This window comes from Nothobranchius furzeri, chromosome 9 (assembly GCF_043380555.1).
Source record: "Nothobranchius furzeri strain GRZ-AD chromosome 9, NfurGRZ-RIMD1, whole genome shotgun sequence".
NCBI lineage: Eukaryota > Metazoa > Chordata > Actinopteri > Cyprinodontiformes > Nothobranchiidae > Nothobranchius > Nothobranchius furzeri.
In genome coordinates this window covers 42,098,039-42,114,522 of record NC_091749.1, presented here as the reverse complement: position 1 = coordinate 42,114,522, position 16,484 = coordinate 42,098,039, and the positions used below count along the sequence as shown (strand labels likewise).

General features: G+C 43.9%; 1 protein-coding gene across 7 annotated transcripts in view; it reads left to right on the top strand.

Annotated features, from left to right (window-relative positions):
* Positions 1 to 16,484, top strand: part of dmxl2 (Dmx-like 2) — a 42,901-nt gene that overhangs the window by 6,680 nt on the left and 19,737 nt on the right. For all 7 annotated transcript variants that reach the window (XR_008559375.2, XM_015953543.3, XM_015953541.3 and 4 more), the window contains exons 2-22: positions 7,971 to 8,096; positions 8,343 to 8,414; positions 8,537 to 8,615; positions 8,815 to 8,959; positions 9,959 to 10,025; positions 10,112 to 10,284; positions 10,690 to 10,870; positions 10,970 to 11,153; positions 11,275 to 11,493; positions 11,585 to 11,856; positions 12,116 to 12,385; positions 12,528 to 12,757; positions 13,257 to 13,459; positions 13,635 to 13,756; positions 14,039 to 14,128; positions 14,259 to 14,367; positions 14,453 to 14,572; positions 14,709 to 14,936; positions 15,166 to 15,452; positions 15,535 to 15,707; positions 15,804 to 16,455. Coding sequence is in view for 6 of the 7 variants with exons in the window: in XM_015953543.3 (XP_015809029.3) it covers positions 7,971 to 8,096; positions 8,343 to 8,414; positions 8,537 to 8,615; positions 8,815 to 8,959; positions 9,959 to 10,025; positions 10,112 to 10,284; positions 10,690 to 10,870; positions 10,970 to 11,153; positions 11,275 to 11,493; positions 11,585 to 11,856; positions 12,116 to 12,385; positions 12,528 to 12,757; positions 13,257 to 13,459; positions 13,635 to 13,756; positions 14,039 to 14,128; positions 14,259 to 14,367; positions 14,453 to 14,572; positions 14,709 to 14,936; positions 15,166 to 15,452; positions 15,535 to 15,707; positions 15,804 to 16,455 (4,002 nt within the window). In the remaining variant the exon portion in view is untranslated. The remainder of the gene's footprint in view (positions 1 to 7,970; positions 8,097 to 8,342; positions 8,415 to 8,536; positions 8,616 to 8,814; positions 8,960 to 9,958; positions 10,026 to 10,111; positions 10,285 to 10,689; positions 10,871 to 10,969; positions 11,154 to 11,274; positions 11,494 to 11,584; positions 11,857 to 12,115; positions 12,386 to 12,527; positions 12,758 to 13,256; positions 13,460 to 13,634; positions 13,757 to 14,038; positions 14,129 to 14,258; positions 14,368 to 14,452; positions 14,573 to 14,708; positions 14,937 to 15,165; positions 15,453 to 15,534; positions 15,708 to 15,803; positions 16,456 to 16,484) is intronic.

Below are 16,484 nucleotides of genomic sequence, written 5' to 3'. Positions count from 1 at the left end.
AGCCTCCTCAGGAGGTGGAGGCAGCTTTGGTCCTTAGAGCATTTGTGTTGTTGGACCAGTTCAGTTTACTGTTGAGGTGAACACACAGGTACTTAAAGGTATTCACCACCTCAGTGTCTGGGTGTTCACTGGTGAGTGAGGGGGAGTGTTTCTCTGGAAGTCAATCGCCATTTCCTTTGTCTCACTGGTGTTCAAGCAAATGTGGTTATGCTCACACCAGTCCAAAAAGTCCATGTTGACTGACCTGTACTACAGGAGATGGGTGTAGAAGATTATTTTCATGATCAGCCTGCCTGGAAAAGTCAGAGTGACCGATTGTAATCAGAAATAATTGTTGTTCCACACCTTTAACAGTAAATCCATTTTCAGACAATATATTCTACTGCCCGAGCTTCAAAATTGCACAAAAGAGTGTTGTAAATGCGTCGTACTGATTTATGCTATGTGAAGAAATTTGTGATGTTGTGCACACTTTAATTTCCATCCCTGTTTAAAGGACCAATACATCACAGAGGAGAAAGCACACATGTAGCAACACCTGAGGCCCACTGTACTGCCAGAATGATGGGGAGGGTTGTTGGCTAGAAGCACACAGTAAGATGGCTTGTGCACAAAGCTGGCAAAATTAGTCTCTGGAGGAACATTTGTGTGGTGTATCCAAACTTCTATTTGCATTTGAAAAACATGCTTCTGCATGCATTTGTGTTATGAGAGTTAGCTGTAGCCTTAATGGGCGTAACGTACATTCACTTGTGACTTTTAAGTATACAGCAGTTGCTCATTTAAGGTCTCATTCACTTGTAACTTTTTGGGTAATTTTTAATAACTTTCATGATCCTGTGGTTTCTATTATGAATTTTAAGATTAAAGATTAAAGTACCATCAGTTGTCACACACTGGTGTGTGGTAAAATTTGTCCTCTGCATTTGACCCATCCTCGTGGGGAGTGGTGAGCTGCAGACACGGCTGTGCTCTGGAGCTATTTGGTGGTTTAACCCCACAGTTGAACCATTGGGTTCCATTTTTTAAGTATTTGGAATGACCCAACAGTCCCAGGGCGGGCACTCCTATCACTGGGCCATTTGTGGAGATCACTGTCTTGTGAGTCGTTTTCTGGGGAAAATGTGCTTCTGCGCTCTTGTTACAGGCCTTTGAAGGAGTGGGGAAACAGAAAACAGCAGGTTTGCATGTCTCATTATATCTCCCCTCTGTCTTCCCTCTGACTGGCGCACAGCAACATGACTCTTCTACGGTCTCAAAATACTGTGAAACATATTTTCTTTGGTATAAAATACAACGATGATGTGTTATCTCCACAAGTCAAACAAACCAGAGAGTGTTCTGCCATGTTTTGGAGTTGATAACAGTTAGTTTCTTCTAGACGAGACGTGCTCTGCTCTCTCCTGGTTGCAAAATCAACACAGCCTTCTTTGGTCGCAAGGCAAAGTGGGCATGGCCACAAAAGCACACTTTATCTGTGGCGTAGAAAAGGCAGACTTTTTCTGACCCAATCATTTTATCAGCTATTTTCTTCCTGTGGCTATAACAGGTGATATGCATGCAACTCAGAGCGATCGATTGCATTTCAGAAATAACGGGTATTACACGGTTTCTCAGTGAATGAGACCTTTAAAACAAATGAGTAATCAGCCAGTCAAATGAAAACAACTCGGTATGTTTGGACATGTAGAGATGGTGAAGACGAACCTCACAATGAGGGAGAAAGGGGGTTTAAATGACTTTGAATGTGGCAAGATTATAGGTGTCAGGTGGGCCCATTGAATGTTTCTGAAACTGCTGATGTACTGGTAGTTTCACCCACAACCATCCAGTAGGCAGATCAAAGGTTTTCTTGATGTCAGAGGAGGATGGGCATACTGATTCAAATTCATTATTGAAGCAAATTCATAGTGCAAGGTTGGGGGGCCCTGGTCCATCGAGGGCCGCTATCCAGCATATTTTAGTTTCAACCCTGCATCATCACACCTGATTTCAATCAGCAGGTGATTAACAAGCTTCTGCAGAGCTTGATGAGCTGCAGAACAGGTGAATCAACCACTGAATCAGAAGTGTTTGAGCAAAGACATGCAGGATACCGGCCCTCGAGGACCAGGGTTCCCCACCCCTGCCATAGTGGATCATTCCTGCAGTCTTTGATCTACCAAGTCATTTTAAAATAGACGCGTTGTTTTGTCAGCCATGCTTGTTTCTATTGTTGAGTCTTTCAAGTGTACATATCAACTTGTGCCTGTGTTTATCATAACAGTGAACAACTATAAATAAGACCATAACCACTGACGGTTCAACATGGGACCTACATAAGTTTTGTTCTGTTTATCTGAATGATTATAGTACTTGTGTTCTTTTCAGCAAACACTTGCCTTTTCATTCATTCCATTTAATGTGCTGGCTGCATTGTTTTCTTGTGTGATCAGAATTTTAAACGTTTTACACCCTTAATTTCAATAATTTGACGACAAAAAGATAACCTGGATTCTTTTGTCCCACATAACTAACAAAAATGTTACCACAAATTTTATCAAGTGACTTTTAAATAATGAAAACTGCAAGTATTGCCTCACATCCTAGTTGGTGCATGTGCATGCATGCACAAGTGGACATCTGGATGTTGATTAATAAAAGAAAACAAAAAAGTCAAGGCCAAAAAGATGATGTCAGCACTTTCAGCTAATGTTGTGATGTCAGTCAGCATCTGGTAGATTTAAACATGGTGTCTCACTCTCCTACTGCTACTTAAGAATCAGGGGCAAGACATGACGTGACCATGCTATACTGAATGAAGTTCCCACACGTGTGTGTGTGTGTGTGTGTGTGTGTGTGTGTGTGTGTGTGTGTGTGTGTGTGTGTGTGTGTGTGTGTGTGTGTGTGTGTGTGTGTGTGTGTGTGTGTGTGTGTGTGTGTGTGTGTGTGTGTGTGTTCCCAGACAGTGGCGTGACGGTGACTGCTTTTAATTTCTGCCCTAACGTGCTGCAGCAATAAGCACTCGCTGCAGCTCACTTACGCCATTCTACATTAGTCTCCTAAATCTTGTTCAGTCGCACCTTGAGGCTGATTAAAGTCTCTGTTATTACCTCTATCATTTAGTTTTGTCCTGCTGTCTGTCCTGCTGTCTGACCTGATAGTTCTCAGCTTCTACTCCTGTTCTCCTGAATAATGAAAGACACAAACCGTCATCCTGGCTGTACTGTTGCTGTTAGGCCTGCCTGTCTCCCAGGTGCTGCTGCCATTTCTGCTATCCTACCTTTGTAGATGTTCTGACAGCAAATTCTGTTGTATCAGTTTACCTTCCAGTAACGGTGCTAAATCCTAACACAGCTCTGCTCATTAAGCTCAGGAACAGAAGTGTGCGCTGCCTTTGTTTGATATGTAGGTTATTTTTAAATTCCACAACATGCCATTGCTCTTGGGTGGATTTACATAACCAGCATTCTGTTCACAGATCCGATCTGATAAGATAGAGATTATCATTCTGCATTTCATTAAAAACACTCATGTTCTGTCTCATGTTAGACTTTCAGCAATCCTTTTAGTGCACAATATTAGGAAAATTGCAATGTGCGATAACAGTGATTAATATTGCAATGACAATATTACTTGCAATAAATAAAAACTTAACTAAGGAACAAAAATGATAAAAGACAAAGAAATTAAAAAATGACAAAAAATCATAAAAAGGAGAAAAGCAAAAGATGTGAGGAAAGGGAAAATGAACAAGAAAAGACAATCGGTGGATCCCAGGAAAAGCCTAATCAGCAGAAAGAGCAGAACAAAGCTAACTCAGGTGTTTGTTAACCATCAAAATGAAGTGCTGTCCGCCTCGGGGGCGGGCATCTAACCTATGAGAACCCACCATTTGGCCACATGGGTGAAGAGCTCTATTTGATTTGTTAAAAAAAACAACATTCTTCCATTTGATTGACAGAATTCATTATGTGTAGCAAACATTTGAGCTGACCATTCATTGTGATGTTTATCTGTTCTTTGCGATATGCATATTGCACATGCTGATATCGCAGTAACAATATATTGTGCATCCCTAAATCCTTTTTAGGTCTGGAAATGTTTGATAGTGATGTGTCAGTCGCGAACGAACCGGCTCTAAGAGCCGGCTCTATGAAGTGAACGACGGGAGCCGGCTCGTCATTGAGAGCCGTCCTCTCCCCTCCCCTCTTGCTTTGGTGAAAGCTACAGGCGATTAGTCAACATGTGTAACTGCGTGTCCAGACTGTCCACACACAGAGCAGTAGGGGCGGGGAAGAGGGAGGATCAGACTCAGACACACAGCAGAGCACATGCGAGTGGAGGGAGACGAGAGGGAATGAGGAGGAGGAAAAAGGCGAGCGAGAGAGAGGAGAGTGTGACGAAGACGGTGAGAAAATGAGTGGCAGCAGTCAGAAAGTGGAGATTTCTTAAAGTGTTCGGTTATTAAATCCATAGAAATGATAAAATATTTGATATATTGCATTTTTTTTACATTAGTAAATCATTTTACATATAGTCTTGCATTATTTTGGTTATAAATGGACTCTATGCAACAGAAAATCTGAGGAGCCACTTGGGAGCCGAAAGAGCCGGCCCTTTTTGGTGAGCTGAGCCAAAAGAACCGGCTCTCTAAAAAGAGCCAGAATTCCCATCACTAATGGATGACTACTCTTAGCTGATCAACCGCTTGTGAAGGCCTCAGTTATCATCTTCTAGAGACAACAGGACTTTAGAACAAGTTGGGGCATGTCCTATACAGTTTCATGCAGGGAGAAGAGGTGGAAGTTGTACAGGAATGGACACCCAAGCATCCTCCCGGACAGTAGGTATAAAACTGATGGCAGGCATATGACACTGAGGTTGTTTGCAGGAAAATAAAAACATCTAAAGGACTCGTCCGTATGCCGGTGCACAGACAAAGCTGAGGCATACCCTCTAGAACAGTGGTTCCCAACCTGGGGTCTTCACAATTTAGTCAGTGCTAAGGTTAGATTTATAAAATATCAGTAACACATCATCATAAGTCTTTCTAAGCGTTGTAATTCTCATTGTCTTTATAAATATTGTAATTAATCTCTTTCAATGCTTGTGTGGGTTGAGGTTGAGGGGGTCCTCATAGAATAAAGGTTGGGAACCACTGCTCTAGAAGTCTGTGGTGGGAAGTGTTTAGCTTTTTTTTTTTTAATCTTTGCAGCCATCTATTGGGGAAGTAACATCGGTGACTTAAAAAACTTGGAAGAAAATAAAGAGCAGCAATGAGCTTTAGCGGGCTGTGCAGTGGCACAGTGGTTAGAGCTGTTGCCTTGCAGCGAGAAGGTCCTGGGTTCGCTTCCTGGCCTGGGATCTTTCTGCATGGAGTTTGCATGTTCTCCCTGTGCATGTGTGGGTTCTCTCCGGGTACTCCGGCTTCCTCCCACAGTCCAAACACATGACTGTTAGGTTAGTTGGTCTGTCTAAATTGTCCTTGGGTGTGTGTGTGTGATTGTTTGTCCTGAGTGTCTCTGTTGCCCTGCGATGGACTGGCTCTCTGTCCAGGGTGTACCCCGCCTGATTTCCCATTGACTGCTGGAGATGGGCACCAGCCCCCCCGCGACCCTACCTGGACAAGCGTGTTCAGAAAATGGATGGATGGATGTGCTTTAGCCCCAGAACTGGTGCTGGAAAGGAAAATGCTGCACAAACCACTGAATATAATGAACAAAACACACCTTCTGCACCATCTACTGATGAACCAATGGAATATTTTTTGTCAGATGATAGCTATGAGAAACTAAAACTCATTCCTGCTTTAAACATTTACCGTGTGTGTTGACTGTACCAGAACAGGACACATGCTCGTATTCTACGAGGCATTGTGGTGGCACCCCTCAACAAATCGTTGTCATGTTTGATTTATTGTGTTGCTACATTTACAGGTAATTGCTTTTTGGGAGAAAACTTGTGTGCAAAGTGGCTAAGCTGGCAACAATGAGGGATGCTGTAATGAAATCTGCAGCTTGGACTTTTGCTGTCAAACATGATGAAAAGCAGGAGCAGGAGTGCTTTAACAGAAAAGCACACTAGTGTTCAGATTTACATGGGAAACACGGGATTGTGTTATACTGGTACAAACAGTAGTCAATAACTCCATTTTATTTAGAAAAATGCTTTTTTATGTTTTAAGAGTTTGTGTACCAGTTTCAGAGCAGTAGTTTGGTTTTTATCTGAGTAACAACAGTTAACTAAATATTTAAAATGTTTTATGTCTTTAATTTTATCAGATATTTCCCATAGCAGCATAACTATGTTGTCTATATCTGTTTTTGGTGACAAATCTCCCTGCCATTCATTAGGGGAGTACAGTATCAGGTTGCTGGGATATTATACAAGATTGCCTAGTGGTTGGCTTCTTATTTACAGTAAAATATTGCTTTCATATGTCGTAACTTGTTTGGATCGTTTCGTTGTTGACCCTTGTAACAGATTGCATCCCGTATACAGAAGTACACTGAAAAACCATGTTTTAATGTTTACGTCTGATTATAATCAGCCATTTTGAGTTTTTCATGCAGGCTGAACATGAAAATAGTCTCCTGCACCTACCTCCTGCATTATCTTCAGATAGAAAATAGACAGTGAAATCAACATTCATGGACTTACCCTTCTGGACTTGTGACGATTTAGCGTTCATGAAACAGCAGAGGACATCTCTGGGACAGCAGTAGCTCAGGTGGTAGAGCGGGTTGCCTCATGATCGGAGGGTCATGGGTTCGATTCCAGCTCCCGCCAGGGGTATCCTGCTGTTGTGTCCTTGGGCAAGACACTTCACCCAACTTGCCTGTGTTAGTGGTGGTCAGAGGGGCCGATGGCGCCGAATGGCAGCCTCGCCTCTGTCAGACCTCCTCAGGGCGGCTGTGGCTACAAATAGCTTACCATCACTAGCAGTGTGTGAATGTGAGTGTGTGTGGAAAGTGTCTTTGGGTGTCTAGAAAAGCGCTATATAAGTTCAATGCATTATTATTATTATCTCGGCTAATAGAAGCTAACCATTAGCATTAGCAACTCCGCCACACAGCAGAACTCCTCACGGCTTTTATGGACATTAAACATCAATGTTGTAAAACAAAGTCAGTAGAGTTGTGTTGCTGTCATCCAATTCAAGACGAGATATCCAAATATCAGGAACTAAGACTCCAAATCCTGCCGTGTTGAGCTCTCTGCGGATGTGGCATTCTGTTTGTTCCTGAAACCCGCATCTGAGGGCCCCCTCTCGTGTACGACTACAAGGCATTCATTCCTACTAGAGACCACTGAAATGTGTTGATTAAATGAGTGTTCCACACATTTTAACACACATCCGTGTGTGATCTGAAAACTGTTTTTCAAATAAACACGGTAAAGCTGACGATAATAATTTCTTGAGTGACATTTGTAGCTTTTGGTGAGCTTTTATCTTCACATTGTTGCTATTTGCTGAGCAGATAGTTATTATTGAATTATCAAATGTTTCTTCATTCTGCTTTCACACTATTTTAAATGATCCTTTTATTAATCCAAACCAGATCAACCAGTTTCAGTATAATAGTAGTTCATTTTTGTGTCCACTGTTTTGTTTTTTACCAACCTTTTAGTTCTCATGTTGAACATCTGTCACCCTTTTAGCGTGTTTCAATGCTGCACATGGTTCACAAAGACAGGTGCATTAGGATCGGCTAAAGCTCTTTTCTTTGTGCATGCTTGGTTGAATTCGGGAAGCCAGTCAGCTTTTATCCACATGGCACATTATATTTTCCCTGTGAAGTCTATTTTTTAAGTCTCAACTCGTAAGAAATGCTCCGATTTAAGTTATAGTTAATTGATAAATGCTGTATTTAATTCTGAATGGGAATCTCAAATGCTGCAAACAGTTCAGATAGATTTCTTTTAGACATCTGAGTTCATGAATGTGTTTATTAATCCCATTTTTCTTTTCTTGTGTTTCTTTTCAGGCCTATGGTTCAGGTTGTGATGTGGTGATCTTGGCTAGTGACTTTGACTGTGTTCAGATCATCCCAGGAGCTCAGAATGGAAACATACAGGTGGGCTGCGTGGAGTGTTCCCACCAGCTTGGCAGGGTAAGTGTTCACTGCTCCCTCACAGCCAATCCCACACACAGTTTTAGCCCTCCATTGGAGCAGGAAGGCTTTACGGTTACTGCTAAGCATAACGAGGTAGCCATGTTTGCACTTATCTTGAACACCAAAGCTCGATTTGCTCTCCTGCTCTTCTCCCATCTACCTCTTTCCTCTTGGGAGTGACATTGCAGGAGCACTGATGGGGTGAGTAATGTTTTGATGATGAACACAGCTCTTTATTTTTAGATCGCTGCTTCTTACGGAAACACGGTCTGCATCTTTGAACCGCTTTCCACCAATCCAAATAAGTGCCACAAGGTGAGTACGAATGTCAGCACTTTCAGCTAATGTAGTGATTTCAGTCAGAACCTAGTAGATTTAATGTAACCTGTGTGCAAATAACATCGCATGGTGTATCTCGCCTCTCCTACCGCTAACAGCTACTTAATTATCAGTGGCAAAAGACAGGACAGTTCTTTCTTGATGCCATCACCTACACCCTGGCCTGGGACCCACAAGGTACACCTGTGCTTTCTGTGTTTAACCTATACCAGGAAAAAACAATGCACATTACACACAGCTTATGCCCCCAGCCCACTTTGATTTGTCTGGAATGACTTCTGTATTATGTAAGCATCACCTTTTGCATGAGGCCCTGTGTACTTTAGAAGTCATTGTGGGATATGAGGTGTGTAATTTGGTGCTTTTGGGACCTCAGGGAATCGTATCCTAGCAGCAGCTGAGCGACTCCAGCTGTGGGCTCCTCCACTGGCGGATGCTCTAATAGAGGAGGAGGATGGGCAGATGATTGAGGAGAGAACGCATCCTGTCCTAAATGACTGGAACTGTGTCTGGCAGTGCAAGTGAGTGTATACCGTTTTCTGTCCACGTGAAAACGTCACGTTAAAGCTGCAGTCTGGAGTTTTCCCCCTTTCAGGATTTATGTAGGATTTTTTTAGAAGTCCCTAAAAATGATAGTCTTACCCAGTTCTGTGATTATAATGTAGGAAATACCTTTTTTTTTTCTTTTGCTAAGCCTGTCTCACGTCCTGTAGAGCCCCATGTAATATGAACTAAGTGCCGTTCAGCATAACCCACTAATGTTAGACGTCCGCTTATGTACAGATATCAGTCACAGAGTGTGTGCAAGCGTTTGATGAAGTACCAAGACTGATGCAAGGTTTGCGGCCTTTCTCATGGACAAGTCTTTAAAATATTTGTAAATGAATAAACAGAACATAAGAATAATGATTGTAGAACTATGTGTTTTAACTCTGTTTGTCGACTAGAGGTGCACATTCGAGAAGCGAAGCTTTTGGCCGTTTAAACGGAAGTTAGAAGAATGTATTAAGTTGTGGTACATTTTTCAGCCACTAGATGGTGCCGTCAGATAAAAATACTCCTTATTGTAGCTTTAAATGAAACAGGCCTCTAGTGTCAGGAATGAAAGACAGCAAACATGTTTTCCTAGATAAGTAACCAGCAGACACAATGCTGACGAGACCCTTGTTCTGAACCTAAAACAAAAACGAACAGGAATTCTACGTGAACTTTTAGGAAGTATGCTTTTATTTCCCTGTAGAATCAGATAAGCTGTTACTGATTGTCCAGAAACGTCCGCCCTCACATTTTGTTGAGTCAGCAGCCTGTGTAAAGCCGTGCAAACAGACATGTAACACCATGTTACTAATTGTCATTTGATGACACACGAGAAGCCACCAGAACAAGGAAGCCCCACGTTTACCAGCTAGCAGTCTGGTGCAAAGATGACTCACAACCTGTTCGTTTGTGGAAAATTTCCTATGGAGAAGTGAATCTTGCTGATTTTGCGGTTTGTCTTTTATTTTTTTCCATTTTTTTAGGACTGCTGCATCTGTTCACACTGCCAAGTGGTCTCCTGATGGGGAGTACTTTGCAACAGTTGGGACGGTATATGACTGGTGTTTGTTAAACCACTAAAGATTTGCACCATTTTTTTGTTGCCGTTGCGTATTGTGTATGTCGTGTGTGTGCAGGATGATTGTTTACTAAAGGTGTGGTATCCCACCACTGCCTGGCGCTCTGCAGTAGTGGTCCAGGATTCATCTGAAAAAAAGCCTGCTCCTGTTCACTTCTCCTTTGTTTATTTGGCCCACCCTCGCTCAGTGACTGGCATGTCCTGGAGGAAGACGAGCAAGTTCATGCCCAAGTAAGGGTCAACACACCGACCCGTGTGCAATGCATCGGGTTCTCCCGACAAACCAGAAGACAGCCTTTGGGACAAAATGGGATGATTTAAACAGAAATGTGCATTAGATCTGGGAGCCGCCATGCTTCTGTGTAATGGGCCAGCTGGCCACAGATGTGTGCAATGATAATTAGAGGAAAACAAAACCACTGTAAGTGGTATAAACTTCCATCAGGCACAGCAGAAAAGATGCTGACTCTCAACCCATCATTCATGGAACACACTTGGCTTAGATCTGGGAAGAATATCTTACCAACCTAATGAAGTTTATTTATCTCCACAAAACCACATGAATAAAATCTAAAGTAGAGATTAAATCTTTAAAATTGTTTTGTTATTAGTTTGATTTGATTTTCTGTGTCCTAGGGGTTCCGTGTGCAACGTGTTGCTTACTTCCTGTGAGGATGGCGTCTGTAGGCTATGGTCAGAAACCCTCTTACCAGAAGACAGCCTGCTTGGTGGGCAGATCACTGAGAACACACAGTCCTTTAGCACTAGCCTGCCAGGCCTGGCGGGAAATAAGGACAAGATCCAGCATGCTTTGGAGGTACACTCAGAAAAACACACACTACCACTCCTTCAGAAGATATTATTTAAATGTTATCGTTATTCTGTTGGTTTTTATTCCTGTTCTTTGTTTGCTTAGTCAATCCATCACCTGAAACAACTACGTCGAGGCCGGCGGAGGTCGTCTGCTCTGGTGGCACACAGTGACCTGCTGCTGCCCTCTCAGCATGGCACACAGGACGCTCACACTCATCGTCACATCGTCCAGCATGCCAACGCCCTGTGTCACTTCCATATCTCAGCCAGTATTAATCCCAACACAGGTGGGTCATTTTTGAGATGTCACTTTCTCTTAACTTGTCTATTTTGTTTCATTTGAACGTTTTTCTTCTGAGCACCTTCATCCGTGCAACTTTCTGTGCTTTTTCGGTCTTCCCCTGACAGATATCCCGTCAACACTAGCTGACTCTACAGTATTCAACCCCGAAGATGGAACTGGTGGTGGAGGCTTTGTGGTTCACTGGCTCAACAATAAGGACCTCAGTTTCACCTCCTCTATGGACCTTTTTATGACGCAGCTCCGCAGATACACTGAACAGCAGCTGGAACAAACGACCGAAGACCCTCTAGATCCTGAAGGATCTCCTATGAAGTTTGACTTTGGTAAAATCCATGGTGAAGCTTACATTTGATGCTTCAAACGTGCTAAAAGCAGCACCACAAGATAAAAGCATAATGTTTTGTGATTTCCTAGATCTGGATGAGATGTCTGACAAAGCATCATCAGAACACGGAGAAGAAGTTGATTCTGGGGAGCAAGGGAGTACCAAGGCCTCCTCCCCGGGGTCCAGCTCCAGCATGCCTTTGCCCTCCATGCTGCTAGAGAGGAAGCTGGAGACTCTGACCACAGAGTGGAACAAGAGCCCCGACATGCTGTTCACTATACACCCCGCTGATGGGTCCTTCCTGGTTTGGCATGTGAAGTACTTGGATGAATTCAACCAGGGGATATTCAGACAGGTTCAGGTGAGGAAAAATAATCTTAGTTTTTGCAAGGAAATAGTAATAGATTATTTTAAGTTGCAAATTAACCCTTAAATCCCTCCTGACTTCAGATTTCTAGATAAATCAGCTGACAAATTGGACCAAACCATGAACAATATGACCTAAAAAGCTTGCATTATATTTATGTAACTTGTAATCTGGACCTTTACTGGGCTGAAAGGTCTTGTAGAATTTGTGTTTTATATTGGTTTATTTATGTTTTTTCCAACTCTCCTCCCAGGTGTCCTTCTCCTCCCGCATTCCGGTAGCGTTTCCTGCAAGTGATGCTAACTCTCTCAGTAAAAACATCCTCATGTACGCCTGCACTTTGACTGAGGGTGAGAGCGCCGGGACAGGCGAGCAAGGACGAATGATCCAGCGTGTTGCCCGCTCTGCTTCGATCTCAGCTGGCCTGGGTCCAGCTGGTGCATCCCCATCACCGAAACTTCGCCCCGGCATAAGTCCTGCTGTCATGATGGTCTCCAAGCATGTAGACGGCTCTCTGAACCAGGTACAATAGTTGAGAAAAATAACTTTGTTTCTCCGAGGATCTTTACAAATAATCAGGAAATCTCTTAATTCAGTTTGTTTGTGTGTGTCCTGGTTTTCCCGGACGAATCACGTTCTTGACATTTGATTTCTTTCATCTACAGTGGGCCGTGACATTTGCTGAGCGCTCTGGCTTCTCCAATGTTCTGACAGTATCGCACAAGACCCGATACTGTGGCCACCGCTTCCATCTGAATGACCAAGCCTGCCACACCGTGCTTCCGCTGCTGCTCACTTCCTCTCACCACAACGCGCTGCTCACCCCTCCCTCTGCCCCGAGCAGTCTGGAAGGGGAGCAGCCTCCATCCTTTCCTCTACCAAAAGGTCTTCCCAGGTAAACAGCTGGTTTGCTGGGAGAACGATAGGTGATGTAGTTCTGACTGTCAGAATGTTCAGCTGTTTTCCGGAGCTTTATTCTTTCACAATAAGAGCCACTCCCACAGAGGAGCCAATCAGAGTCATGCCGCTACCTCCCTCAACACCGTTTCATTTACTGCTCCACTGGCTTCCAGCACATTCACCGTGCTGCAGTGCTAATCAATATCACCTCTTGGGCTGCCTTAAAACAAGGCCAAAAATCTATTCACACTCAGATGAACAATCTGCACAATTAGAAATGGACTGCTTCCTTGAATACTGTGAAGGTTATATCAAATCCACTGTCTCTGGTCAGAGCAGAATGCATCATTTGCATGTTGTAGTACATTTATGCATCACTTCCTGTATGCAAGTGGAGCTTTATGATGAGATAAAGAGACATAAAAAACGATCCAAGGCACGCTGTTAAAATCTCATTTTAGCTTGAAACACAACTTGTACTTTTGCATTAACAGGAAGCAGCTTCGTAATGCAGCCACAAGGACTTTCCACGACCCCAATGCCATTTACAGCGAGCTGATATTGTGGCGAGTCGACCACATCGGACCTTTGTCCTGCACTGGAGGGGTCTCTGAACTGGCCCGCATCAACTCTCTGCACACCTCTGCCTTCAGTAATGTTGCATGGCTGCCTACGCTGGTACCCAGCTCTGTTCTCGGTAAGCGCTGTGTACAGTTTATGTAGACATTGTCCAATCAGACAGGTCATGACAATTGTTGAGGAATTAATTAGCCTTTTATTTGCACAAACCCATGCTTAATACGTTTCAGACTATTAAACAGTTGTATGTTCTTTAGAGCCGCCACATTTCTTACGAACTTTATGTCCATTAGGAACTTACTGCAACAGTGCCAGCGCCTGCTTCGTGGCTTCAGATGGTAGAAACCTGCGTCTCTATCAGGCTGTTGTGGATGCCAGAAAACTGCTGGATGAGCTGTCAGATCCTGAAACATCTGTGAGTGAATATGCCGTCGTCATTTAAAACATGTTAAGTCTCACCGGCATGTGACAATTTACTGTAGTTTTTGTGAAATACACATAGTTCTAGAGGTTTTTGTCTCACATTAAAGACAAGGAACAATGAGGGTTCTGAATTTATGGAGGATACTTTATGTACTCATTTCTCAAATGATTTAAATTTGGATATGTGTGTTTTTCACATTCCAGAGTAAATTCATGATTTTCAATGATTTTCTGTAAATTTCAAAAATGAACTTGTGTGTGGATCTTTGATCAGAAACTGGTGGGAGAAGTGTTCAACATCGTCAGCCAGCAGTCCACCGCCAGACCAGGATGTATCATAGAGTTAGACGTCATTACAAACCAGGTTAGCAGCTGCTCTGGGATTTCACATCCACCTGGGATTCTGGTGTGCTTTTGTTTTCGTAGATGTTTTCTGTTATCAGATGTTTAATGAGAAGATGCAGTAAACTGATGCCGTGTCTCTGTTCATCTAGTGTGGCGCCAACACTCAGCTGCTACATGTCTTCCAAGAGGATTTCATTCTAGGTTACAAACCTCAGAAAGAATCTGAGGCATACACACCGGCCTTTTCAACTGGAGAAGGTATTCTTCACTGTTAAAATGTTTTATTACATTTTTATAATGAACAGGATTGCACTGGGATATAAATGCTTTTTGTTCTGCACAGATTACCAGCCTGCCACATTTTCTGAGAAGTTCTTCCTGGTGGTGATGGAAAAGGATCTGAACGGGAACTCGGACTTGCAGATGTGGCACTTGCACCTCCAGTCTGTGCAGGCCTGCGTTGGTGAGTCCGAGGTGCATGCCGCTGTAGCTGATGGAAATCTAAGTGATGAGGTTCATTTAGCTGTGAAAGCATGCAGCATGAAATCAGCTGTACTGATGTGCGGTTCCAGCTGAAGATGTTTTGTCCTCGTTACCAGATGAGCCGAGTCAGCATTTTAGCTTCCAGAGCCAGCTGATGGTTCCTAATCAGGTTGTGAATGCTGACTCTTCCCCGGAGACGTCACCTGTCAGACCCCTGCCGCGGTCAGCTTCTACAGCCAACCTGCAGTCAGCTAGCAAACTCATCCTCAGCTCCAAGCTGGTCTACAGCAAGAGGCTCGATCTGCCCCATGGGGTGGAGGTTACGAGGGCGACGCCTTCTGCAGGTTGGAAATATGTCTGCGTGGATGTGTGTGTTTATGTTTGGGAGAAATGTCTTTGTAGTCAAATGGAAATAAAATTTTTGGCATTTTTTATTAGGATTAACTGAAGGACAATGTTTAAATCTTTTGGTACAATCCAGTTTTGTTTATAAAAAAAAATACTAGAAATCACGTTAAGATGTGGTAACTTGCTTCACTATTTATCATATTTCCTGTTTGTCTTTTTCTCTAGGTCATCTGAGTTCCTCCTCTATCTACCCCGTGTGCCTGGCTCCGTATCTGATCGTTACCACCTGCTCCGATTCTTTTGTGCGGTTCTGGCGCTGTGCTGTGGACGGCGATGACGGCTATGACGGTTATGACCAGGAAAACCGAGCGTACCGCTGGGAGCCCTGGGTGCTGATGAATGAGGAGGAGGACAACAACAGTTCTGTGTGTGTGACAGGACGACCCGTAGCTGTGTCCTGCTCCTACATCGGCAGACTGGCTGTAGCTTTTAAACAGCCTCGACACGGACAGGTGGGAAACTAGAACTAGACAGTATTTATTTAAAAAAAAAAACTTTGATGAACACGTTCGGCTGCTTCTCCTGAACCCTCAGCTGCAGGGTTCCACGGAGGACTTCTTAATGCGCGTGTCCATCTACGAGTGTGAGTCTACTGGAGGCTCTGAGTGGGTTTTAGAACAAACGGTCCACCTTGATGATTTTGCCAGACCCGCATCAACTCTGGATCCAAGAGTCAGCGTGGATTCCAACCTGTTTGTCTACAGCAGGTCAGGGTGGAGCCACACACCTGTTTGTTATTTTGTTTTAGTTTATTTACTTTTAAAAAAAACCTTCTGTTTTTCATATAATTGATTCTGTTTCAGGACTGACCTGTACATGAGCAGAGACCACAGCTCACCCAACATCAAGCACTTTGTCCATCTGGACTGGCTGTCGAAGGAGGACGGGTCTCACATCCTCACCATCGGAGTTGGCTCCAACATCCTGATGTACGGTCGCATATCTGGTGTGGTCAATGAGCAGACTAGCAGTAAGGAGGGCGTGGCTGTCATCACCCTTCCTCTAGGGGGCAGCATCAAACAGGGGATTCGTTCACGCTGGATTCTGCTTCGCTCCATTGACCTTCTCTCATCTGTGGATGGTACTCCGTCACTGCCAGTCTCCCTGTCCTGGGTGAGGGACGGCATCCTGGTGGTGGGCATGGACTGTGAAATGCACGTGTATGCCCAGTGGCACCAGGACAAGAAGCCCGGCGATGGAGAAGAGGACAGGCTGTCATCTGCAGATATTGCTGGAGGTCAAACAGCAGGTTCCTCTTCTGTCAGTGAAGGGAGAGCCAGGTCTAAGAGTGTGTTTGAAGGGAGCGCTGGAGTGGATGAAGCCCTCAGGGCCCCAGCAGGACTACAGGAGGGTGGACTGTTTGAAGCTGCTCACTGCCTATCCCCAACTCTACCACAGTACCATCCAACCCAGCTGCTGGAACTCATGGACCTGGGCAGGGTTCGCCGTGCCAAAGTAAGCCTGGTGCTGCCTGATTTCTTTTT